Source organism: Bison bison, unplaced genomic scaffold (genome assembly GCF_000754665.1).
Source record: "Bison bison bison isolate TAMUID 2011002044 unplaced genomic scaffold, Bison_UMD1.0 scf7180017864111, whole genome shotgun sequence".
NCBI lineage: Eukaryota > Metazoa > Chordata > Mammalia > Artiodactyla > Bovidae > Bison > Bison bison.
Genome location: NW_011494683.1, coordinates 907548 through 933457, shown reverse-complemented (window position 1 = coordinate 933457; position 25910 = coordinate 907548). Strand labels below are relative to the sequence as shown.

General features: G+C 39.9%; 2 protein-coding genes across 4 annotated transcripts in view; one reads left to right on the top strand and one right to left on the bottom strand.

Moving 5' to 3' along the window:
* OTUD4 (OTU deubiquitinase 4) overlaps positions 1–15977 on the top strand; it is a 42229-nt gene extending 26252 nt beyond the window's left edge. For both annotated transcript variants that reach the window (XM_010839125.1, XM_010839126.1), the window contains exons 14-21: positions 3377–3539; positions 5483–5606; positions 5906–5961; positions 6651–6731; positions 7604–7742; positions 8299–8559; positions 9589–9629; positions 10982–15977. In XM_010839125.1, the coding sequence (XP_010837427.1) occupies positions 3377–3539; positions 5483–5606; positions 5906–5961; positions 6651–6731; positions 7604–7742; positions 8299–8559; positions 9589–9629; positions 10982–12193 (2077 nt within the window). In that variant the 3' untranslated portion in view covers positions 12194–15977. The remainder of the gene's footprint in view (positions 1–3376; positions 3540–5482; positions 5607–5905; positions 5962–6650; positions 6732–7603; positions 7743–8298; positions 8560–9588; positions 9630–10981) is intronic.
* Positions 15978–18744: 2767 nt separating this feature from the next.
* ABCE1 (ATP-binding cassette, sub-family E (OABP), member 1) overlaps positions 18745–25910 on the bottom strand; it is a 32992-nt gene continuing 25826 nt past the window's right edge. For both annotated transcript variants that reach the window (XM_010839121.1, XM_010839122.1), the window contains exons 14-18: positions 25613–25723; positions 25386–25528; positions 25143–25265; positions 22414–22525; positions 18745–20959 (exon numbers count right to left, since the gene is read on the bottom strand). In XM_010839121.1, coding sequence (XP_010837423.1) covers positions 20912–20959; positions 22414–22525; positions 25143–25265; positions 25386–25528; positions 25613–25723 — 537 coding nt within the window. In that variant the 3' untranslated portion in view covers positions 18745–20911. The remainder of the gene's footprint in view (positions 20960–22413; positions 22526–25142; positions 25266–25385; positions 25529–25612; positions 25724–25910) is intronic.

The following is a 25910-nucleotide window of genomic DNA, read 5'->3' as shown; positions in this document are numbered from 1 at the left end:
CCCAGGACAGAGTTGTGGGTTTTAGGCTGGCATGATGCCCAGTACTGTGTAGTTTTCTGGGGCTGTGGCAGCCTGCTACCCCAGACAGGCTTAAAACAACAGAAGTGAGTTACAGTTCTGGGGGCTGGAAGTCTGAAGTCACGGTGTGGTAGAGCCCTGCCTGCCCTCTCTGAAGGTTCTAGGGGAGAATCTGTCCCAGGGGTCTCCTGCTTTTGGTGTTGTCCACAGTCCTTGGCAGTCCTTGGCTTGTGGATGTAAGTCTCTGCCGCCATCATCGCATGTTCTCCCTGGGTGTCTCTTCTAGTGAGGAACCACTTACAGTGGGTTTAGGGCCTACCCTACTCCATAGTGACTTCATTTTGATGTGATTACTCTTGCTTGCAGAGACCCTGTTTATAAAGTCACATGCACAGACCCCAAGGGGCAGGACTTGAACATACCTTTTTGGGAGACACAGTTCCAATTCATAACTCAAACCAATACCTCACATCCATTACATTTTTCTTTTTACTTGAACAAACTATTTAGGATAGAAAATTGATATCGTTCAAAATCCAAAACACTCAGAAATTTGTTCTGAGTATTCTCCTTGCCATCCCTGTTAATCCAAACTGTCTACCTTCCTTCTGCAGTTGTTGTTCAGTCACTAAGTTGTGTCCAACTCTTTGTGACCTCATGGACTGAGACACAAGGCTTGCCTGTCCTTCACCAGCTCCCGGAGTTTGCTCAAACTCATGTCAGTTGAGTCGGTGATGCCATCCAACCATCTCATCCTCTGTCGTCCCCTGCTCCTCCTGTCCTCACTCTTGCCCAGCATCAGGGTCTTTGTCAGTGAGTCAGTTCTTCGAATCAGCTGGCGATAGTATTGGAGTTTCAGCTTCAACATCAGTCCTTCCAATAAATATTCAGGGTTGATTTCCTTTAGGATTGACTGGTTTGATCTTCTTGCTGTCCTAGGGACTCTCATGGAGAAGGCAATGGCAACCCACTCTAGTACTCTTGCCTGGAAAATCCCATGGATGGAGGAGCCTGGTAGGCTGCACTCCATGGGGTTGCAAAGAGTCGGACACGACTGAGCGACTTCACTTTCACTTTTCACTTTCATGCATTGGAGAAGGGAATGGCAACCCACTCCAGGGTTCTTGCCTGGAGAATCCCAGGGATGGCGGAGCCTGGTGGGCTGCCATCTATGGGGTCGCACAGAGTCGGACACGATGAAGTGACTTAGCAGCAGCAGCAGGGACTCTGAAGAGTCTTCTCTTTCTGCAGAGGCAGTGTTAACAGATTCTTGTGTATCCCAAGGGCAGGGATATTTTAACATGTGTAAAAAGTATGTATGTATTCATAAGCTAATTGTCCAGAAATTCTAATGAGAACAAATGATTAAAAATCAATCATAAAGAATTACCTCATGTCTCAAGGGTGGTCAGTACATACACAGCCCTGAGAAATGACCTGATTACAGAGTAATCAGGGCCTTGCATTCTTGGCATATCCAGTGATGCTGGGAAGGAGCAATGGGGGCTCGTGGTGGGTTACCTCCCCCAAAAGATTAAACTGATGCCCTTAATTGCCTAGTTGTGGCTTAGGTCTGACATGTGGACACTGACCAGACTCCACTAGCATCTGAAGTCTTCCTCACTACAGGCAGAATACCTAAGAGGAGTAAATACAGAGACTACCGAATGGCTGGCTTAAATGCACTTTTGTTTACCACAAACTGGATTTTTATCCAGTGTGTTTTCTAGTGGTTTATCCAGTCTGGTAGGACTTTGAGTGATCCTACAGGTGTTGTCCTTTTCTTGTTTATGTCAGGCATACATTACTTGGTGTATAAAAACACTTGATGGCAGCAGGCAGTGGATAGTGCGTAGATATGAAACGGGAGAATTTTTGACATTGTGATTGATGGTGTAGGAACCCACTTGTATTTGCAGTGAGTAAGCCTTCACGGATGTAGGTGTGAGAATGAATTTTGCTAATGTATTAAATTTAGAGACTGCAGATGATTGAATAAAGTAAGATTTTAAAAATTATAGTCAAAATTTAGAATTTTATAGCTAAATACTCGATTTAATGTTCATTAGAATTCATCTTGACGTTATTTCTAATATTTAACAGTAATTTGGAATTCTCATTATAGAATAAAAGACAAGTGACGTTGGACATGAGACCTTGTGACCTCTCACTCTTTTAAAATTTCTTTCTCATTGATATTCTCTCTTCCTTTTGAGAAGAAAACAGAGTCTAACAGAAACCAGCGGGATTGCTTTGTGGGCTTTCAGTACGCAGGTGCTGAGCGTGATCGACACGCGGGCTGGGCGTTCCCCTCCAGCTCGGCCCTGGGGCGGGCTGGTGCTGTGGGCTGGTGGGCGGGGCGGCTGGCGCCTCGGTGAGGAGGCGCGCACAGCGGTTAGCACGTGTTGATTGTGCGGAAGCTCCCGGCCGTCGCTGAGCCGTCTGCGGAGTCTTTCACCACGGGGGTTTGAGAAGGACCGGTCTAAGATGCTCCTGTTTTTTCCCCTAGGACCCTGGGGTTAACATCCGCTCCATTGGAGTTAGGATGTGGTTTTAAGTGGGACTGAGGACATGAAATGGCCTTTCTTTCTTTCAGAGGAAAAGAATCAGATGCTATCAGCTGTATCCTTCCCACTCTTTTTAGGGAGATGGTATCTCTTCACAGATTTTTCTTGTAGGCTTTGGATTTTCATTTCCCACTGTTGTGAAACCGTTAGACGTAGAAGAAATAGTACTCATATTGCCTGTAATAGTGAAATGTTAGAGTCATGTTATGGGCTACTCGACTCTATTCATGAACTTTGTCATCTCCTCCTTTGACCAAAGTTATGTTGAAATGACAGCAGTACAATTAGTATCTCGCCTCGTGCGTTTTTCCCCCAGCTTTCATCTTCTCTGGATAGTGTCATTAAGAAGCAGGAAGGTGGTCCTGGTGTTTCTTTTAATATTGTCCTTTACTTAGAATAGAAAATGAGAATGCTTTTGAGGTCTAAACTAGTAACTTTCCCTTTCCTTGGAAAGAGAAGTCTTATGAAAATATTGGAATATGGCATAAAGAAAAGATACAATGCTTATATTTATGTTCCATTGAGAAGAAAAATCTGTGATAATGTGTATCATTTGGAAGTGAGTTATATTTTTCTTTTCCTGCATTGTAAGTTTGTCATCTTGACTCTGAAATCCGAATAATTCAGGTGCTTCCTCTTGCTAAACATTTTTAATCAGGCAGCTAAGAGTTCTGTAATGTCACAGTGTAGCTAAGATAGCAAATATTTGTATTGCTAAAAATGTTATTTTAGATTATTTTAGGTACACAATACATTGTCTTTTTTTCATCCAAGAATGTCTTATTTGACAGAAAACCTGATCGTGAGAGAGCTGAGGATTTTGATGCCACGACTCGAGAACCTAACTATTTCGGCCTCTCTCCAGAAGAGCGCAGAGAGAAGCAAGCTATAGAAGAGTCTCGCTTACTCTATGAGATTCAGAACAGAGATGAACAGGCTTTCCCAGCCCTTTCTGTATGTATATAAAAAGGAATTGGAAAAGTTACCCTTCAGAAGTCTCTCCTTAGTCCAGTTTTTGTACTCAGCCATAGTTTCTAATGGTAGATGAATCATTTTTACACTGACGGTTACCTTGGAGATGACGTAGCCTCCCTTCCTTTTCATCTTCATGAGGCAAATGAGGTCTAAAGATATTTCTAGTTGGTGGCAGAGTTGAGATGAGTTGATTGTTTATCTGACTTCAAGTTGAGTATTTTGTTTTGAACTGAAGCTTGTTTGTTTTTGCTAGCCAAAGCCAGTGACTTACCCTAAGCCGTGGAGGTGTATGATTTAGTCAACAGGATACTTCTGTAAATTTGGGACATTCTTTTCAGTGTTCCTTATTAAACATACCCAGGACCTATTAAGAAAAACCTGGTACATACAGATGAGAGCTGTGGTTCAGAGCAGTCAGTGCTAGAGATGGTGGTGGGTGCAACCCTGTGGCTTCGCCGTTGCTTCCTGTGTCAGATGCTGAGCTGTGACGGGTGCTTCTTGATGAGACAAGAGACAAACGTTCTCTGCCTTTAAGTGTCTTAATTCTTTTGAGGGAGTCAGAAGGGGAAACAGTAAATGCTGTGTGAGGAAGGTCATTGGCACACACGGGCAGGGTAGCTGCTTGAGTGTGGGGGCACCGGGCTCCCTGAGCCTGTGGTCTGACATAGTGATGAGTGGCACTAAGTGACTTGTGACGCAGCTGTGAGCACCTGGGAGGCACATGAGCTGTGGTTGGAACACTTCTTAACAGTGGAATAAACAAGCAAAATGGAATGTTATAGAAGCTACCTTATAGGATATATATGTATGTGTATATGTGTATGTATATTATCTCTTGGTATGTATATTTATAGCAATATAAAACAGTAAAGCGCCACACATTGTTTTCTGGCCTCTGGAATTCTTAAAGAGGTGGAGAGGCTGAGCTGAGACCAGCTCACCTGGAGTAGAATAGTTCAGGCTGGCACAGGGATTGGAGTTTAGGAATCGTTGGAAGACGTGCCCAAATTCATATTTGAATTAGGCATCATCTCTGTTCTGTGTAGTTTATCTCTGTGATATGTTATTTTCCATAATATTTAGATAATACAAAACTACCGATCTTTTAAGCTTCTACTCACAGCTTTTTGTCTTTCAGTTAGTGAATGGTGAGAACTACTATAATGTGGGAATAGATGGTGAAATGTTTTGATTGTTAAAATGAGGTCTTTATACTTACTGTGTTTAAACAGTCTTTTGATCCTGTCTTGGACTTGATAGTGACTCAGGTTTTCTTCTAGAAAACGCCTGCCACTGAAGGCTGAGATCTCTTCTCAGCTGTGTGTGGTATTTCCTCAGAGATCCTAGGGGAGCAGAGGCCTTCAGTGGTAACTGAGCTGAAAAGCCAGACTTATTCCAGTCCCTGTGCTTCACCAGTTAGAAGCTGGAGCTCATGCAGGGCTTGGAGAGGTTTGCTGACAGTCAGTGGCATTTTAGTGAGAAGAGTCCTAGTGACTGTATCTGCCCCTTGCCCTTGGGGTGCCCCCCTCCAACTTCCCCAAAGGACTATGGCTCTGCAGTGCTGCTTTTGAAGGTTGGTGTGAAGGGTGCTATTCTTTGTGCAGAGAATGGAAATGTAAGTTGCATAGTAAAGGTTCGGTCCCAGTGGCTTCTTGAAATGTGGGCATGTGAAGAAGTCTTAACTACTAGGCCAAGCGTCTGACTGCCTCAGCCTTTGGCTTATTAATAAGCCAGTTACTGTAGAGTATTTAATATGAACCCTAGGTTGTATTTTTTTTTTGTGGGCTGGGAAGTTTACAGATATAAGGTGGTGAATTTTGAGATTTTTAGTCAGATGTGTGAACAGTAAGATTAATTACAAGACTTCTGTTTGTATACTTGTGAGTAAATCTTTTAACACAAAGTGTTGGGTTTTGTTTAAGAGTTCATCAGTCAGCCAGTCAGCTTCTCAGAGTAGCAACCCAGGCGTCCAGAGAAAATCGTCCCATGGAAGCGATCGAAAAGGAAGCAGGCGGAGAATGGACACCGAAGAACGGAAAGATAAAGGCATGTTATTTCATCATTGGAAAGCAGATGCTGGAGATCTGTTTCTGGCCTAAAGTCAGGCATGGGGAAAAGAACTCTTAGTTTTTAATGATTGAGCAATGTACTGTCGCATCTCACTGTTGCAGAGAAGCCTTAACTCAAGCTAGGTAAAGCATGGTGTATAATTGTGGAAACTCTTACTCGCTGACTGATCATGGTTAACCTGGCACTTCCAGCTTTCTCTGTCTCCATGTTTTGTTGTTCTGTCTTCACACCTGACTAGTGGCTGATGCTGTCTCTTTTATCTTGATCTGTTATAGACTCTGTCCATGGACATATTTCCTTGGATAAAAAACCTGAGCCAGGCACATTGGAGGTAAATGTTTTAAATACTGATTGCGTCTTTTTCTTCTTCCTTAACACTGTGGTAGTGCAGAAAAAGATGGAGATGTTTTCATCATTTTATAACAAGTGGTGTTTAGTCACTAAGTCGTGTCCAGCTCTTTTGCGACCCCAAGGACTGTAGCCCATCAGGCTCCTCCGTCCATGGGATTTCCCAGGCAAGAATACTGGAGTGGGTTGCCATTTCCTTCTCTGGGGGATCTTCCAAATCCAGGGGGTTCGACATCAACAAGCAGATTGTCTACTACTGAGCCATCAGGGAAGCTGTAACAAAGTATTATGGAAGTAGAAAAAAAATTGGGAGAAAGTTACAACGCTTGAGGAAAATTGATACACTCACAAATTATAACCATTTCTTCTATGGTACATTATGATGACCTTTACTTTCCATTACTCCATAGTATTACAGATTTTTGAGGGGAAAATGCTGTTTTGGAACCATGCCCAAGGTAAAAACTGCCATATAGTTTGATGTAATAAAGACATTCAGGCAAAATTAGCTACCTGTTGAAGACCAGATACAATTGAAAAAAATACTCAGTTGTTAGAGGATTCAGTCAGGTGCACGTAGGTGAACTATAAAGGTAGCACAGTTATCCCAGAATGTGGGTGTTTGAAATAGATAATGATCCCCCTCACCCCCTTTTTTTTTTGCTTCCAAAGAATATTAGCAATGATAAGTGTGCAAGAATTTCATCACCATCAAAATCAAAGAAATTAGAGTGCCCACCTCCTACAGAGCAAGTAAGTACATTGTTGCATTTGACATTGAATGCTATTTAAAAATAGAAAATAATAGGAAATGGGAGAATTTATTAATAGATCATAATTGGAATCCAATTACAATTTTTCTCTAATTCTGTTCTTGGTTAGTCTGGAGTGGTCTCAATGGAATGTTTTCTGGACATAGAAACCATTCTTCTGAATTGAATTTGAATAAGTTTTTATCTGGTACTTTATGTTGTGATGAGCCTTTGTGATGAGTTGGCTTGAAAATAAGATTTTTGAAGGGAAATTTGTTTTCTTTCAGAACTTAAAGAGACATTTCTGCATGCTTACCAATTATGTCATAGAAGGGAAGGAATGTAATGATTGAAGAGATTAGAAAGGACATGTCTAAAGGGCAGTACTGCCAGCTTACAGATTTAATGGTGAAAGAACCTGAGTTCTAACAGATTGTTTTGGTTCTTGGTCTAATACAGGAGTAGAGAAAGTTCTTATTCTGTGTCTTTCAGTTAACATCCTTCATGTTGTGTAGAAAGCGTATGATTTTATGTTAGCTCTTTGTGTGAGGAGCTGTTCTAGACTCATGAATTGCAGGGTGATTTCAATGACTTTGCGTCTTTGCCTTAAAGCATTTGGTTCAAGTTGCTTTATAGTTTGTTTCTAACCCCACTGGTGACTTCTGTGACTTTTGGTGGGCAGTCACTGGATCAGATTTGTTAGTATGGGATTTTAGCGCCTGTGTTTTTCCTTTCATTTCGAAGACCAGAAGAAAGACCATTTATGTAGAAACTGCAGCTGTGTAAGAGGCAGGCAACTCATGATGCATTCGGTGGATGAATTAGTGTTAAGCACAATGAACTCTTGTCTTTTTGCACCCCTTCTTCTTGAAGAAGCCAGCAGAACATGTGTCTCTGTCAAATCCAGCTCCCCTTCTAGTTTCTCCAGAGGTACATCTAACTCCTGCGGTGCCTTCCTTACCAGCCACTGTGCCCGCCTGGCCGAGCGAACCTACAACGTTTGGACCAACAGGTTAGATAACATTTTTAAAAGTTGATGGAACCAACCAGCAAAAGTCCTCCAAGTCTTGACATTCTTGTGTGTGAGCTTGACCTCAGAGCAGGGTCAGGTGCATGGAGCCTCAGAACTTTCTGTGGTCCTCCGTGCTGCTCTGCTTCCCGTGGTGGAGGGCGGGGTTCATGTGGTGCTCATTGAAGACCCGCCCTCACGGTCTCGGGAGCAAGGCCTGTGAGCTGTGGTTGCTGGTGCTGGCATTGCAGTTCTCAGTCCCCTCCAACCCCCTCAGCTCCTTATGGCCCCACGAGACACAGGCTGTGTGTCTTACCTATGTGTGTAAGAGCTGTTACTGGCCCAGAGCCGGTTTTTTGTCCTCATTTCCTCCTGCATGGCCAGGAGGGTGCTTGGTTGACATAAGTACTTCTTTAGATTGCTTAAGCGCATGCTGTTTTCCCAGCTGTGTAATGAGATGGCATTCCTTACCTTTTAGCCTAACGTTACCTTTTATTTGCAGAGGAGAATTATCTTTTACCTCTTCATAGCTTTTGATTCCTTTCCCTTTCTTTCGTAGGTGTCCCTGCCCAAATTCCTGTCTTGTCAGTGACACAGACTCTGACTACCGGACCTGATTCTGCTGTGTCCCAAGCTCATTTGACACCGTCTCCAGTTCCTGTGTCAATACAGGCCGTGAACCAGCCCTTGATGCCTTTGCCTCAGACATTGAGCCTTTACCAGGACCCACTGTATCCTGGGTTTCCTTGTAACGAAAAGGGAGATCGAGCCATCGCACCACCTTATTCACTGTGTCACACAGGGGAGGACCTGCCTAAAGGTGAGCGCCTCCTCCCAGGTTCAGGTTAATTTTATTTATCAAGTACTGCTGTGAGTTCAGTGAGAATTCTGAGGACAGAGGTCAGGTTGCTGAGTAAGCTGGAGGATTTGGCTTGGGGAGGACAGCAGAGGTGCGGCTGTCTGTCCGTCACTCATTCTTGTTTCAGCTTCTCTATGATGGGATGTGTTTTTATACATTTAGTAACTGCAGCATCCCCCATCATGTTTGCAAAAAGCCTGAATCCGTTTTGAATTAAGCCTTAATAGTGTTACTAACTAGACAACTAAACATTACTGAGTTTTTCATATCAGTGGTTTGGTGTTTGGAACTATTCTTTTTATGTCCATGAAACAATTATAAGAAATGAGTATAACACATAATAGCTGTCATTATAGTACTGCATGCAATCATGTATATATATATATGTATATATATTTTACAGGAATTCTTTTTAAATTTGTTCTGTTTTCTAAAGAGATTAGTTTGTGAACTTCCCTAACTGCAAAACTGAGAGAGTAATGCAGTGACTGCTCCTTGCCTGGATAGTTGTAGATAATTTTATTAGTCAACGGTTTGATGTTTGACTCTGTGGGTAACTGGCTAATGTTAAATGAATACCCGAGCTAGTGTTATCCTACTAATCTTGTTAATGAGTTTTATGTTGATTTTTACTCTTATCCCCCAACATTTTTATTTCATGATGTTTTAAATCCCACAGAGAAGTTTAAAAAAAAGTGCAGTGAACATGTGGGTTTTCTTTGTACAGATTTGTTTTTAGTCATAAAAATCTCAGTTTAAGCCATTTTGGGACTTGCATGTTAGAGTAGAAAAAGTGTGTTGAACCCGGAATCACCCTACAGTAATGGAGCCTGGTTTTGGTTATAATTTTTAATTCATGTTTTGTATTACAGGTGAGAGAAAACAGTTCAAGTAGGCACCATTGTCCTTAGAACTATGTATCATTTGAGGATAATGAGAAAAAGCTTTTTGTGAATGTATAATTTTAGTGTTGATGTTGCTTATTTTCAGATAAGAACATTCTTCGATTCTTCTTCAATCTTGGTGTAAAGGTATTTACATTTTATCATTTTAAAGTTATTTTAAGTTAATACTGTCTTTTTTTTTTTTAATACTGTTTTAAATTACTAATTCTAACCTGTTGGTCAATAACCTAAGGCTTCCTTAATCTTATTATTTTAAGAACTGGCATTTTCAGTGCCTTACAGTTTGTTTTTGGTGGTGATTGAGGCCCCGCCATTTGCCCGCTTTTCCTTTTGATTGACAGTGATTTAACCCTGAGAGTGTGTTTGCGAACCAGCCTAGCGGAAGCGCTTCTTGAGTTAGGTGAGAGGTCTGCACTTCCGGCCCTGGGCGAGTTCTGGAGTGCGTCGGAACCTGCCTGTTTGCATTTGTGGAATGGGGTGGTGCTCTTTTTCCCTGCCTCAGTCGTTGAAAGGCTGAGAGGAAGCCAGCCGTGGAAGGCAGGGCTCCCTGGCAGAGCAGAGGTTCCTGCAGGAGGTGGTCAGCCTGGAGATGGCTCGTCTTAGAAAGAGCTGGAGGGCTCTGTTCTTGTCAGTGTAGTGTTATCTCCTGTCCGGATTCGTTTCTGTGGGTTCTGGACGGTTAAAACATGAAGTGCTATCATGGCCTACAGACCAGTTCATAAAAACAGGCTTGATTAATTTCTCCATCTACTACATTCATTGCCTAGTTTATATTTCTCTAGTTAATGTTGGCTGTACAGCTAATTGATTAATTAGCCAGTAATCTGGTAAGTTTTTCTTTGTTTTGTTGTTTAGGCTGAACCTTTTGCTGGGCAACAATTCGGAGTATTTCATTTCATTATTTAGCCTTACCTGACTAGAGGTCTAAATTTAGTCCTTGCAGTTGGATTGCTCTGGGGGCTTCTATAACCATGGAGTCCAAATGCTGGGGATCACCTACTTCTGTACCAGCATTTTTAATGATAGAACCTGTCCAGTCTAGGTAGCTAGTTGGCTAATGGGCTCACATACTGAGTTAGTGGTAGGGCCAGAACATGAGTGGAGGTCATTCCAAAGATGTTGGAAATTGGAGGCTTGATTGCTGCTGGTGGTTTTTGAGATCTCTGTCACCCCAGATTCCTTCTGTGCAGTTAGGTCTACAGGGTGGAATTATTGATCACAGTAGTCTGTGGGTAGGCTCATTACTGTCTCCGGTCAAACCTCTATCAGGGCTGTGAGTTGATTTCAGACCAGGAACAAGGAATGCAGTCTTTTGGCAGTGACTTATTTTGGTGATTCCTCTGCATGCTGTGTGTCAGAGGGGTCTCGTCTTTGGTCTTTGCAGACGTGAGAAACTTATCTTGAGCCCGCTCAAACTTCTCCCCCTGCAAACCCCCTGCCATGTAGTTTATCTTACTGTTTTTTTTTGTCTCTTTCAGGCATATAGTTGTCCTATGTGGGCCCCACACTCTTACCTGTACCCTCTGCACCAGGCTTACCTGGCGGCCTGCAGGATGTACCCAAAGGTCTCTGTTCCTATGTATCCTCAAAACCCCTGGTTCCAAGAAGCTCCTTCTGCTCAGAACGAGAGTGACTGTACATGTCCAGACGCACACTTCCCCATGGAGCCCGAAGGCAGCGTGAACGGCCAGATGCCACAGGCAGAGATGGGGCCGCCCACGTTTTCCTCTCCCCTGGTCATGCCTCCGTCTCAGGTGTCTGACAGTCACGGACAGCTGTCCTACCCGGCGGACCTAGAATCGGAGAATGCGGGGCAGCTCCTTCACGCCGACTATGAGGAGTCGCTGAGCGGCAAGAACATGTTCCCGCAGCCGTCCTTTGGCCCGAACCCATTCTTAGGCCCGGTCCCCATCGCACCGCCTTTCTTTCCTCACGTTTGGTATGGGTACCCTTTTCAGGGATTCATCGAGAATCCAGTCATGAGGCAGAATATCGTTCTGCCCTCCGATGAGAAAGGAGAATTGGATCTGCCCCTGGAAAACCTGGATCTCTCTAAAGAGTGTGCTTCCGTGTCAGCAGCAGAGGAGTTTCCCGAGGCCGGGGGCGAGGACCCCCATGCTCCCCCTGAAGCCGGCGCGAGCAAGTCAGATGGCCGGGCTGAGCGCGCCTCGCAGACGCCGAAGGCGGAGCCGGCCGCGGCTCCCGGCCCTCCTGCCGCCGAGGGCGAGGCGCACGTTCCTGCTCAGCTTCTAAACAGAGAGAGGGAAGCTGGGCCCGCGGGACTTGAGCCCAAAAGGACCATTCCAAGCCTGAAAGAAAAACCAGAAAAAGGGAAAGAGCCCAAGACTGCTGCTGATGTGGTCAGCGGGGCCAACTCTGTGGACAGCAGGGTGCAGAGACCAAAAGAAGAGAGCTCAGAGGATGAAAACGAGGTGTCTCACATTCTGAGGAGCGGTCGCTCCAAGCAGTTCTATAACCAGACTTTCGGGGGTAGGAAGTACAAGAGCGACTGGGGCTTTTCGGGCCGCGGCGGGTACCCGCACGCTCGAGGCGAGGAGTCCTGGAAGGGGCAGCCGAGCAGGAGCCGCGACGAGGGTTACCAGTACCACCGGAACGCCCGCGGCCGGCCCTACCGCGGGGACAGGAGGAGGTCGGGGATGGGGGACGGCCATCGGGGGCAGCACACCTGACGCCGCTGCTGCCGTTTTAGAGCGGAAGCCCTTGCTTGGGCGGGATGTCTCTGAAGGCTTTAAAACAAACAAAACCAATAAAAACCCAAATTGGAACTCTCTCCACCCCTCCCCCTTTACCTTCACTCTCATTCTGGACAGGAGATTTTGGATATGTGTTCACGGGGGCAGGTGAATTCCTGGTGTTGCCATTTTTCTGCGTACAAAACCTGTCTATTTATCGGGTGACTGCCCCTATAAAAAGTAGGAAATAAGTTTGTTAAAGTATTTTTTATAAACAGCTTAATATGAACCATTATAGATTTAGTGTTTGGTTTTTGTTTTTCCTTATATAAGTTTAATTTCAGATGTTGGAAATGTGTGCTTTGTAGTGTTTACTAAAGTGACAAAATACACCATTCGACACACTATAGAGTCCAAAACATAACATCGCACCAAATAGAAACGTATATTTTATTATGCAATGCCTTAGTCATAAACTGGGCTCAAACAGGTCTTAGCCTAAAACACTGTTGTCTTTTGAAACGCTTCCAACCCAAAGGCCTTTCATCTCAATATCTGTCAAACTTGAATGATGTCTTCTCTTTAATATTACACATAAGGCAGCCTATTAACCTGTGTCTTAGAAATGTTGTATATAGTTCTTTTAATATTCATAGGGTATATTTTTGAATTTTGGTGAGTATTTGTTGAACTTGAGATTGCATACAAGAATAGATGTTTAAGAAATCATAGGAAATCTAATGAAATGGCTGTTCCCACCAAGAATTCTTAGCACTGGTGTAAATATCATGGTGCCTACTCGAAAGAAATGTAGATGCTATGCATTTTGAAAATAATCTGCATCTGTTAAAACTGCAGAAGTTTTTTAATGCCACTTTAACACTAATGCACTGACAGATTTAAATATTTTGTGAGAAGAAATGTTAAATTTTTAGCCTGATAGGTTTCTATAGAGTTACTGTGTTTCGTTTTCCTTTTTTGCACCATCAGTTTATGTGTACCACTTGACACTTGCATGTTCGATTTGTCTCGGCTGGAACTATTGTACAAAAAAGGATGATTGTGACTTTGAGTTCTTTTTCTGGAGGATGCTGCTAGACTATGGATTTGCTTTGCATCGTGTAGCTTGTTGCCCTTTTGGTAATGTGTCTCTGATCCTGCTTCCTTCTGGTCTCTGCAGTATTCATTTAGAAGTTCCCTCTGCATGTTGCACTCTGTTCCCATTTCGAGGAGATTCCATTCTCTGAATTAACACAGTATTCATTCATCTATGTTACTGTGGAAGAAAATTGCTGTAGCTTGTATTTCTTATTTGTACATATCAATGTGAAATCTATGCTTTTTTATGTTCTCCTTTGATCAGGAAGTTTGAGTGCTATGCAAATAATGTAGTAATTTCTCTCTGCATGCCATGTGTAGTACACCTAGCCAAAAGTAGATTTTTTTTTTTTAGCAAATTACTTTAAAAGCAAATACAATTCACTTGAATTTGACAGACTGAAGCAGATGAGTTTTCTGGGTTCTCTGCTAACCTACGGGAATGTTTGGATGCCAGCTCGGCTCAGTGAATCTCCACTGTACTGTAATAATGGTTATTTACCTCTTTGTTTTAATTACCTGATGTCTGTGTAACTGCTGATTTGAGTAGTGATTAGTGTGTAGATGTTTTGTAACATAGGATTTTAGAGAGCACTTTGAAAGATAACATTTTATTATGATGGTGCTAGGTAGAAATTTGTAGACTGGGATTGTTGTGTGGAAAAGAAAAAGATTCTTGAGAGAACCTGTTGAAAGGAATTTCTGTTGTCACCTAAGCCAGATAACTGGGGAAGGTACTGCTTAAGAATTTTTTTTCTTAGTCACCATCAACAGTTGTTATAGAATGAGAAGATGAGAGGGTCCTCCACTTTCAGCTCATGCTTTTAAGATTAGCTTACCTGATCATTTTAAGGAAAATTACATTAGTTATAGTGACAAGATTGAAAAGTTCAGCAGTGTATGTTTGATCTCAGGAGTCCAAAAAAAAAAAAAAAAAATTCATTCTTTTCCTGTGTCCTTTGTTTTCTTGACTGGGATTTGATCTCTGTTTCTTCTGGAAATGTTTTAAAATTGGATAGGAAAGAATACTGTTTTGTCTCTTCACTGTCCCTCTGTCTTACCTCAGTTGAGTAACAGAATACTCTATAGTTCCCGAAGGAAATGCCGAGTTGCTTCCTGTTTCCCATACTTACCTCCAGGACATGGTGGAAACTGCTGAAGGAGAACTCGAGCAGTTGGTACTTTAGTCAGTGACCTCTGGAATAAGAAGAAAGAACTCTGACTTTTGATTATTAGGTTTTAAAATTATCAGTCTTTGCAGGAAGGTCTGTTTTGTTTTTCCTTTAGGTTTTCAGTGTATCAGTCCAGGGGTTTTGCCTTACGCTGAGGTCAAACTAGGGCCAAGAAAGTTTTGTCCTCCATTTTAACTGAGTTATATAGTATGTTGATATGAGATAAAAGTGTTTCAGAGAAAAGCAAAAGCTTAGAAGTGAGAATCATTTGTATTTTGAGTTGGAAATTATGAAACTTACTCTCTTAACGATCATATACATTTTGAAGAACAAACGTTTAGCATGACCAAAGCTCACTTCTTCTCATTTTTGTTGGCTTTTGCTAAACTTGATTCCAGCCCCTTTCCTTTTAGTATTGTGTATATTTCATTTCCTCTCATATAGATTCAGTTCTTGTTCCACATACTCACTGGCGGCAGGATGCTAGCATCTGGGTAGTCCTCATCCTGTTGTTCCCTGTTAACCTGTGTGTGCGTTTTCACGGCTGACCTAAGTTCAGACCCTGCTGGGGCCTGGCCGGAGTAGGTTTTCCCTACTGGTATGTCATCATATTTGATGCCAACTCTATATTCTTGCAGTGTGTTTCCTTTGTGACTCAAGGTTGAATAATGCCTGTGAACTGCAAACTTGCTTATAATTGACTTGGTGCAATAAAGTTCCTTTCTAACCATTTCTGGTTTAGAAAACTTTCAGCCATCCTAGAACTAGCAATATTTATTTATGCCTCATTTATTTTACCTTAGTCTTTCACTTATGGGTACTAAGCAAGGTCCATTTTAGTGTAGCTGAAAAGAATGCATATTTGGCTACACTATTTCTGTTTACTGTATTTTGCTTCCTATTTAACGTCTAAATGCTATTGTGTTGTTTCACATCTTAATAATGGCTCAGTTCCAGTATGTCAGTTTCAAAGAACTAAGGTTTTGCTGTTAGTGTAAGCCACTTATTCTCCCACTGACTGGGAATTCCCACTAATTTAGGTTTTTTCTCCCCTGAAATACAAATTTTAGAAAATCCTACAAGAGGGGTGGGTGCATGTCTTAATGCTGGGAAACAGCAACTTTGGGGTTGAATTTACTTGAATGGATAAAAAATTGCATTGTTACAGAGCTAGAAAAAAATTTATGTATGAAAAATGATAATAGCCTTACACTGAGTACAAATAATACTTAAAGCATGTGAAGATGTGATTATTTGTGATGTTACTTGTAAAAAAAAAGTATATATACATCTTTTGAAGTGTTGAAAGGAAAATAGTACTTTATATTCTTTATCATATCACTTTTTGTAAGTGTTGAATATATTCCTGTTTATTTTTCTATGTTCTGTTTTGTAGCCTTAAGAAGTGTTTCAAACATATCTGAATGTATAAAATAAGAGTAAATGCCCTACATGGTGTGATGCTGCATTATATATAAAACCGTGTGCATATATTAAATTTTGTCTCTCGATTCTGCTTGTGATTCTTTGGCTCTAGGGTTTTAACCAGTAATATATAATATAGGATATAAATCTTTGAAGGAATTTAAGTGAAATTCTGAAGTTAAGAGTTTCCATGGCTTTTATCCAGTCAGGAAATAGTATGTGCATTTAAACACCACCTGGGATTTATGATCTGTGGGGGTACATTACATATATAATAAAGCTGGGATCATGTGACTAGTAAGTGGTAGAATTTAGGTTTGAACCTAGCCCCAAGTGGTTTGAGAGCTAGTCCTATTCTCTTTCTCAGCAGTCATTAAATGAAATGGGAATGTATAGAATATTTGCAAATAATTTATAGATTAAGTGAATTTTTAAGTTAGATAAAGCATTGTTTGAAAGTTTTATTTGAAAATGTAGCCAGTATACTGAAATACTTTTAAGCCCAAGTTTCTACCTTTCTCTTAGCTGAATTAAGTGCAGCTCTAGGGAATGATACAAGAATGTGAATAAACTGCAGAAGAGGAAGTACAATTTCCCTTCACAGACCCTATAAGCTCTACCAAAAGTGAATCATGCACTCCTCAGAATCATCCAGCTACAGATGTTGGTATGAATGTCCATTTTTTTTAGATTGATCCTTTGAGTTCATTAGAGAAACTGGAGCTTAAAAATCAACTTTTATTTTTAAAAAAATCGACTTTTAAAATACATGTCATTACTATGATCACGTTTTATTTTTCACATTTAGAAAAAGTCTTAGGGATGTTAAGTATAGTAAACTGTGGGAAGAGGCCTTGTATCTCTTCGAATGTTATATAAATACTGAACTAGGAGATTATTAACTGATTTCAATAACAAAAATCTTTGTAGTAAGCTAGTTTTTTTAAAAATGAAAACTTTGGATTAAATGCCTTCAGCTAGACTAAGAAAGTAATGCTGTTTTTAGTACCTACCTAGGATATGCCTCTTACTAGTAGTGTAACTTAGTCCTTTATATTTTTATATGTTCAGAAATCGGGGGCCAAAAATGGAGACTAGAAACCAGAGGTACAGACATGAAATGACACAAGGCTGTGCTCCACGAGGGGATAGATGTACATGGTTACCAGTCTCATTAGGGAGGCAGACTCAGGCATGTGCAGTTGGGAGCTGAACTCCTATATTAGCATTCACATCAGGAGCACCCCTGGAGAAGGAAATGGCCACTCACTCCAGTATTCCTGCCTGCAGAATCCCATGGACAGAAGAGCCTGGCAGGTTACTACAATCCACGGGGTCTTGGGAGTCAGACACGACTAAGCGACTACACCACCGCCACCAGGAGCACCCCAGTCAAAGGGACAATAGTGGTAACTAAACATTCCCTACAGACAAGCCTCTCCTCGCCTGGTTTCCAGATTCTTAAGGAAAAAACAACAATCCACTGATTGTAGTCGTACTTGTTTAGTTAGGTTTGATGTCCAGGAATCTGCAAGCTAAGATGAAAAGTGGTTCTGAGCTGGTCATCCAGTCCCCTGGCACTAGTAAATGGGAAGCCTTTGAAGAGATGTCAGAGCCAAGGTTCTTACCTCAAGAGAAATCCGTGAGTTTATCAGCTTAAACAGGGATTTGTTTTCCTAAGAAATCTGGAAGGAATGTGGCTGCTGGCATTGTGTGGTGTCTAATGGCAGGGCTAGCATCCTTGTGACTTTCTCAGCATTTCCCTTTTTGTCACCTTGTGGGCACGACACCGCCTCAAAAAAGTGTACCAGATACATATCTCTTTTTATTAGGAAAGCAAAAGGGCTTCCAGAAACTCCCAAGAGGCTTCCTTCAGCTTACTGGCTATAACTGCTCAACATGCCATGCTGAGCTGCAACCAACTAGGATATTATGAAGAGGACTGTCATGATGGCCTTAGCCCAATTATGATCCACCAGCTGCAGCTGAGCACACGGCTTATCCTACCAATTAGGCAAGAAGGAGGTACTGGTGAGTAATAATAAAATGAAAATTAAAGAATTATAAGCTGCTGAACCGATTATTTGACAATTCTGTTTCTCTAGCTGGTTTTGTTTCCTCATTCCTACTCAAACCATGTAAAAACTTCACGTTAAATCTTTGAGGCACTTGACAGTTCACCACACTCTTGCCTGCATCCTTTCCTCTCACCAAGCTCTTGGGTGCCCACGCTGATATATCTGACCTGACCTGTCTTCTGGTTCACATGGATTATTATACCATCTTCATAGGTTCTTTTTCCGTGGCAGCTGCCTCTTTTGTAGCCCTTTCTGACTCTCCAACCCAGAACTCTCTCTTCAGAACCACGTGGTACTCGTAACTCACCAGACACTGGGGTTCAGGGCTTTACATATACGTACATGAAATACTAATGAGGGAGTGTACACAACCAAGTAAGTAGTTACCCAGTCCTATAGAAACAGAACCTCTGATGAGTAGATTGATTCCTTCAACACAGTAGTAGGCAAAACTACATGTCAGACACCAAACTACACATTGAATTGGTAAGCAAGAGAAGGTACTGGACTTCAAGATGCTATGGTGTAAAATTAGGTTAACTTAAGTTGCATATACACTACTTTTTTAGACTGCTAAATGCTATGTTAAACAGTTGATATGTACAAAATGTAAAATTCAAAAGGCAATAGGTGTGTGTGTTTCCTTTGTTCTCTGTTCCTAACCATCAAGTTATCCTTCTCAAAAGCATTGTTTCTGAGTATCCTTTTATGTATTTTAGTACTTTGCACATTTTCATAAATAGTGGTGTCATAATAAACTTACGTTGCACTATGCTTTTTTGCTTAGAAATTTTTTCTAATCAGGATATAATGAGCAGTCTCATTCTTTTTAAGAGAGTTAACATCTGCACTGAGGTATTTGAGTTGGTTAACAGATTTTATAAAACACTTTTCTTTGTGTTAATATTTTAAGTCCTTTTCTATTGTACAAAATTTTAAGTAACATCGAATTCCTTTTTAAAATTTTCATTTACATGAAAAATACAATTGATACATATTCTATATCAGCAATAAGTAGAAAGAACTCGGTTCTTATATCAAAAATATTTTAAGGACATAGTACAGAATAAGTAATTAAAAATAGCTTTTGTCTTATTTTATTCAATATATTTGAAATAATCATTCACAAGTTTAACCTATCCTTAAAAATAGGCACTACTTATTTCAATATAATCCCATTTATGTACAAAGCAAACCCTTTACATAGTCACACTTAATTAAAAAGCATGAAAGGATATATATTATTAAACACTGGTAATCTCTGGGAGGGTAAAATGAAGGGAAATCATAATTCTTTATTCCATTTATTTCTGTATATTTGAAATTTTCACAAACATTATACTCACATAAATTAATTTTTTAAAAGGCCTAATGGGTCTTAGTTAAACCACTTTTCACCAACTGTTTGCATATTAATTAAAGCTTCTGTAGTTTCAGGGAGCTCTAAAAGTTTTTCTATGTCCTAAACTCCTTTTCCGGGAGAAGGCAATGGCACCCCACTCCAATACTCTTGCCTGGAAAATCCCATGGAGGAGCTTGGTAGGCTGCAGTCCATGGGGTCGCTAATAGTCGGACACAACCGAGCGACTTCACTTTCACGTTTCACTTTAATGCATTGGAGAAGGAAATGGCAACACACTCCAGTGTTCTTGCCTGGAGAATCCCAGGGACGAGGGAGCCTGCTGGGCTGCCGTCTATGGGGTCGCACAGAGTCGGACACGACTGAAGCGACTTAGCAGCAGCAAACTCCTTCTCCCACTTGTCGTGTGAGTTAGTCCCAGTTCAGGGCATTAGGCAGAAGTATACTTGAAACTGGTTTCACACTACAGGTATCCCACTGTTCAAGAAATCTGGATCAGTTTTTAGAACTCCTGCTACATACTATCTAAAACTTAAAAAAAAAAAGTCAAACAGATTTAGATAATATCCTCTATATTCAAAACCTAGAAATAAATATATTTGGTACCAAGGGATACTTTGTATTGCTATCTGGGCATTCCTTGGCGGTATTGTTGCCTTTAGGAAAGTGGCTCACAGTCCTTGGCTGCCCATCAGAAATCTGTGGAAGTTTAAAAACACAGATGCTTAGGGACCAACTCTAAAGATTTTGAACCTGTACTGTACTTTTAAGGGAAACAAACATTCTTTAAAATACTTTTTTCTAAATCTTGATCAGTGATTACAGAAAGGTATATTTAAAGAATGACATTACCTTGAGAGTAACTACAGAATATAGAATCTTATGGAATGCTACACCTAATTCAGAATCAACTTAGGTTTTTCTGGGGGGGTGGGGAAGAGGAACGTGTGTTGAAATGATTTGTGTTTGCTTAGGGTATTTATAAGCACCAAAAACACTGTAAACAATGCTCAAGTTGGTAATAGTTTGTTTCCAGCAGTGGTGTTCCGCAGTCATCTTCCTTTCAAAGTCTAAATACACTGACAATTTAATGCAAAGACTGAAAACAAATATAATCCTGATGTTTGTTTATCAAATTTAATCAGTGAAGTAATCAATTGGATTTTAAAATAAGGGCAGTTTCATTATAATTGCATACTTGGCAAACCATGTAAGTGCAGAAACCTTTTTCAAGATTTTTAAAAGGGGGCAACACTGCTCAGCATTTGGTACATGAATATATAATAAACCTACTGAAAATCTTCCTATACATTATGGAAACCTGGAGGTAATTTGTATAGCTTGAAATGTCTTCATTTTAGAATGTTATGCACAAAAAGGGTTCTATCATCAAGATCAGAAAAGTGGCATTTTCTGTATTCAGACAATTTATAACACAACTGGCTTTTGATGTTACAGTAAGTAAATTATACTTCAAGCTCTAGAGCATGTGGTGTATAAAACCTGATTTAAATTTTATATGACAAAAATCCCAATAAATGTTTCTCTTAATAAATGGCTTATCAATATTCTCCGATTCACTTTAATCATCCAAGAAAAAGTAGTTTCCACTCTTCTTTTGTTCTACATCCTAAAAAACAAAGAGAAGCAAACAGAAATCAACACCATTCTCCGGTATGCCAGGGCTGGATTACCCACAGTAGTACCAGTGCTTACAACAGCGTCCCACAATCTCCTCTGTACTCACTGGCTGCTTCTGGAAATTCCTCATCCCACTGCTCAAAGGCAAGGTTACTATTCTGCTACTCACCTCCACTACCTACCAAAGACACCTTCCTTGGTACACCTCACACAAAATTCCTTTACATAACAAAATTTTGCTATATAAAATTCTGTTTCCAAAAAAACTATTAAAATTCCATTTTCTTCCTTTTAACTTTAAGCTCCTGATAAAAATATAACCATGTCAGTTTGGGAACTGCCTAGTATACAAAATGTATATAAAAATAGTTTTTCCCAGTACCATTTGCAGATTGGCAAGTAATGATCTATCTACCTATCTGCCTAGCACCTCCCTTATTAGAACTCAGGTGTGATTGTCTAGGATGAATTGATACAGAGACTATCCTGAATAAGTGTCCTTGGGGACTGAACTGAGTCTCTACTCAAGAAAACTACAGCACAAAGGGTAAGGCTTCAGAAGAGATTCTTATGAAAGTGCTCTAAAATTTAGTTCTTTTCTCTGCTTAATTCACTTTTCAAAACCGAGGAACTATTCAGTTTTAATTTAAAACTTGCATTTCATTGTCCTGGCTAGAGAGTAAACATAAAATATTATAGTGAAGGCTAAAGGCATCCAGAGTCTGTGTTAGGTGCTTAAGAATAAGTGATATGCACTGTGTCTCTGCTTTCCAAGGGCTTACGTTTTAGTAGCCAAGCTAGGGGAGTAGAATATGAAAGGGCGATAGCGAGAGGGCCATGAAACGGAAGCTGTGCTTTAAGGAGGCATTCATTGCAGGCATACTAGAAACACAGAAACGCTTTTTTAGCATTTTTTTGGGGCATGAAGAAATGACTGCTTTCTAAAAACCATATTTAACGTCAAGTATAGGGTGCACAATTACTTTACATACCACAAAGGAGAAAAAACTGCCGATTAAAAGACTGCAGATTTAACCAAATTTTTTGTTTCATTATTTAGAATTTAATGTTCATTGAAGAAGTGTTTAAGACTCTTAAAACATACATTTTAATCGTATTGTTCTTATGCAAGCACAAAAAATGCGTAAAAAAACTAAAAACTTCTCTATTTCAAGTGTAGTTTCCCTGAAAACACTTTAAATGGCAAGTACCCTCAACACAAGTAGTACAACGCATGTGACTCAGATAATGCAGTGGTGGCAGCTCTATCACAAGTGCTGCCTCCAGACTGATGTGTGCCATCAGGGACTAAAACGTGAAAAACCAGAATCTCACAACTAAGGAAATGACAGAATTTTAATGACACAGTCTTCAATTCAAAACATACTCTCCAACTATCCACACTGAGAAAGTACCCGTGACTTGAGATAGATTTTTACATACCTTGATTGAATTGAGCTTGTTTATTCTTGGCCTGTAGTTGTTTGGGTCTCTTCTGAATGTAATTTCAAGCTGAGACAAAAATTTATTCATGCCGGCCAAAAGGGTTTGAGGACTAGGAGGAAAAATAGAGTCTATCAATTACAATTGATTTTTACCCTCCCCCCAATTTAATTACTTTTTAAGAACATTAAGAATAACTGTTTCCTCTAATTCCTCAATCATAAGTCATCTCGATAATAGTATAATCACAATATAAATCTATATTAAAAAATGTCTTTGCTTGGCTAGTTTGGCTGTATTTTTGTGCAAAACAAACACAGTTTAAAATGTTTATGATATGGAAAAAAACATTTAGCCAGAAGTACTACTTTAGAAAAATTAGGTGATTGCAGACTTTCAGATCTAAGACTTTTAGGAGAGAAGAAAATTTAACAGAGAAGGTACAATTATGTTAGAAAATTGGCACTGAAAAGACTATGTACAACATAATGGTTTTCAGTAATAATTCCTTTTAAAATTTCCATACTATTTCTATACTAATCATTTTTTCTCACCTAAACTACTACTAAAACCATTCTAAATCATATCATACGTGTAGAACATTTAAGTATTTTTTAAATACAAAGCGTGGATCATTATTTGAAGGCTTCCCTGGTGGCTCAAACGGTAAAGAATCCACCTGCTGTGGGGAAGACCTGGGTTGGGAAGATCCTTGGAGAAAGAACAGCTACCCACTCCAGTATTCTGTCTGGAGAATCCCATGGACAAAGGAGACCGGCAAGCTATACTCCATGGGATCGCAGAGTTGGACACAGCTGAACAACTAACACTTTCATTTTTTTTCACACAGTCTAAGTAATTTCCCTAACAAAGTACATTATTTTCAATAATTGACAATTTTTAAATAAAAAAAGAATTTTAAGAAGTTTACTTAAGTACTTTTATTTCTTGGATGCATTATTCAAATTTAAATAAAAAGAATTTTAAGAAGTTTACTTAAGTACTTTTATTTCTTGGATGCATTATTCAAATTTAAATAAAAAAAGAATTTTAAGAAGTTTACTTAAGTACTTTTATTTCTTGGATGCATTATTCAAATTTAAATAAAAAGAATTTTAAGAAGTTTACTTAAGTACTTTTATTTCTTGGATGCATTATTCAAATTTAAATAAAAAAAAGAATTTTAAGAAGTTTACTTAAGTACTTTTATTTCTTGGATGCATTATTCAAACAGCAAATCCACCATGAAATATTGCATTGGAATCACACGAACTTACTGTTTTTATAGGTTAAATGGTTAAATATCCATAATTTCATACAGTTCAACCCAGTAAGATTTAAGCACTAAAAGCATAATAAATTTCTCATTAAAAAAAGAACTTTCTCAGAGAAATGCAAATCAAAACCATTATGAGGTACCATTTCACACCAGTCAGAATGGCTGCGATCCAAAAGTCTACGAATAATAAATGCTGGAGAGGGTGTGGAGAAAAGGGAACCCTCTTACACTGTTGGTGGGAATGCAAACTAGTACAGCCACTATGGAGAACAGTGTGGAGATTCCTTAAAAAACTGGAAATAGAACTGCCTTATGATCCAGCAATCCCACTGCTGGGCATACACACTGAGGAAACCAGAAGGGAAAGAGACACGTGTACCCCAATGTTCATCGCAGCACTGTTTATAATAGCCAGGACATGGAAGCAACCTAGATGTCCATCAGCAGATGAATGGATAAGAAAGCTATGGTACATATACACAATGGAGTATTACTCAGCCATTAAAAAGAAAACATTTGAATCAGTTCTAATGAGGTGGATGAAACTGGAGCCTATTATACAGAGTGAAGTAAGCCAGAAGGAAAAACACCAATACAGTATAATAACGCATATATATGGAATTTAGAAAGATGGTAACAATAACCCTGTGTACGAGACAGCAAAAGAGACACTGATGTATAGAACAGTCTTATGGACTCTATGGGAGAGGGAGAGGGTGGGAAGATTTGGGAGAATGGCACTGAAACATGTAAAATATCATGTATGAAACAAGATGCCAGTCCAGGTTCGATGCACGATACTGGATGCTTGGGGCTAGTGCACTGGGACGACCCAGAGGGATGGTATGGGGAGGGAGGAGGATTCAGGATGGGGAACACATGTATACCCGTGGTGGATTCATTTTGATATCTGGCAAAACTAATACAATTATGTAATTATGTAAAGTTTAAAAATAAAATAAAATAAAAAAAACCAAAAAACAAAAAACTTTCTCATAAACTGTGAAAGTTAGGCTTCTTTATATTTCAAGTGCTCTCTATCAAGCCAATAAGGAGAAATGAAAGAAAAAAGAGGAGAGGTAAAATCATTCATTTTAAACTTGGCTGTACATTTATACCAGATATTTGGGGGATAGTAAGCTTTACCACTAACTTTGTAAATTGGGCAAGTCACGCACCCAAATAAAGAAGCAGACAAAACATAACCAGAAAGAGACGGTGAGGGGCCCAAAGCTCTGCATCCTTATTCCCATGAGTCAGTGTTATACCACAGTCTAAAACCCACTATTCTAACCAATGTCATCCAATATGGTATACGAATAATCTTTGGAGTTAATCACTTCAAGAGTTTTCCTTATTAAAAATTAAAATAGTATGAGTAATGTTTATATGCTGATTGGAAAAGTGTTGGAACTTATAATCAGGTTGAATGGTTTAGAAAATAGTTTACCTGTTTGCAACTGTGTTCTTGGATGGAACACCGTCAAAAACAATGACTCGATCTGCTAGATAGGTGGCCATGATGAAGTCATGTTCCACAACAAAGGCTGTCTTCTTAGCATGGAGTATGAAACTAAAACACATGATTTTGAGATCTTAGTTTTATATCATCAAATATTCAAGTGCTATATTAAGCACATTTGTCTTCTAGTACACATGATCACATGTAATACTCTTATGAACGGGATATTACCGTTTGACAACTCGAGCAGCCATCAATCTTTGCTCAGAATCCAAATATGCAGATGGTTCATCAATTAAATAGACATCAGCAGGTTTGCCCAAACAAAGAGCTAATGCTACTCGCTGCAGTTCACCACCAGATAATGTCTGCACCTATTTGCAGAAGAAGTTCAATAAACCATGTAGAGATACCCAACATTTAAAATGATAAAACAACAAAAATTATTTTAAGAGTACCTCTTGATCGATGATGTTTTCAATTTGCAGAGGCTTCATTACATCAGTCACAAACTGTGGATGAGTGTAAGCATCTCTGATCTTTTCATGTAGTAGCTGGCGAACACTTCCCTGTTTTTAAGGGAAAAGTATTCAAATTTTATTTCAGTACAAAACTACTCTGATTATGCACCTTGACAAAGTTAAGCCACAAAGCAAAAGTGTAACAATTTGTTGCCAACAGATATCCATAGTATTTTGATGCTTATCTATCAGCTAGGGCATGTTTTGAGACTTAAAAAATTAAAAACCCATCATG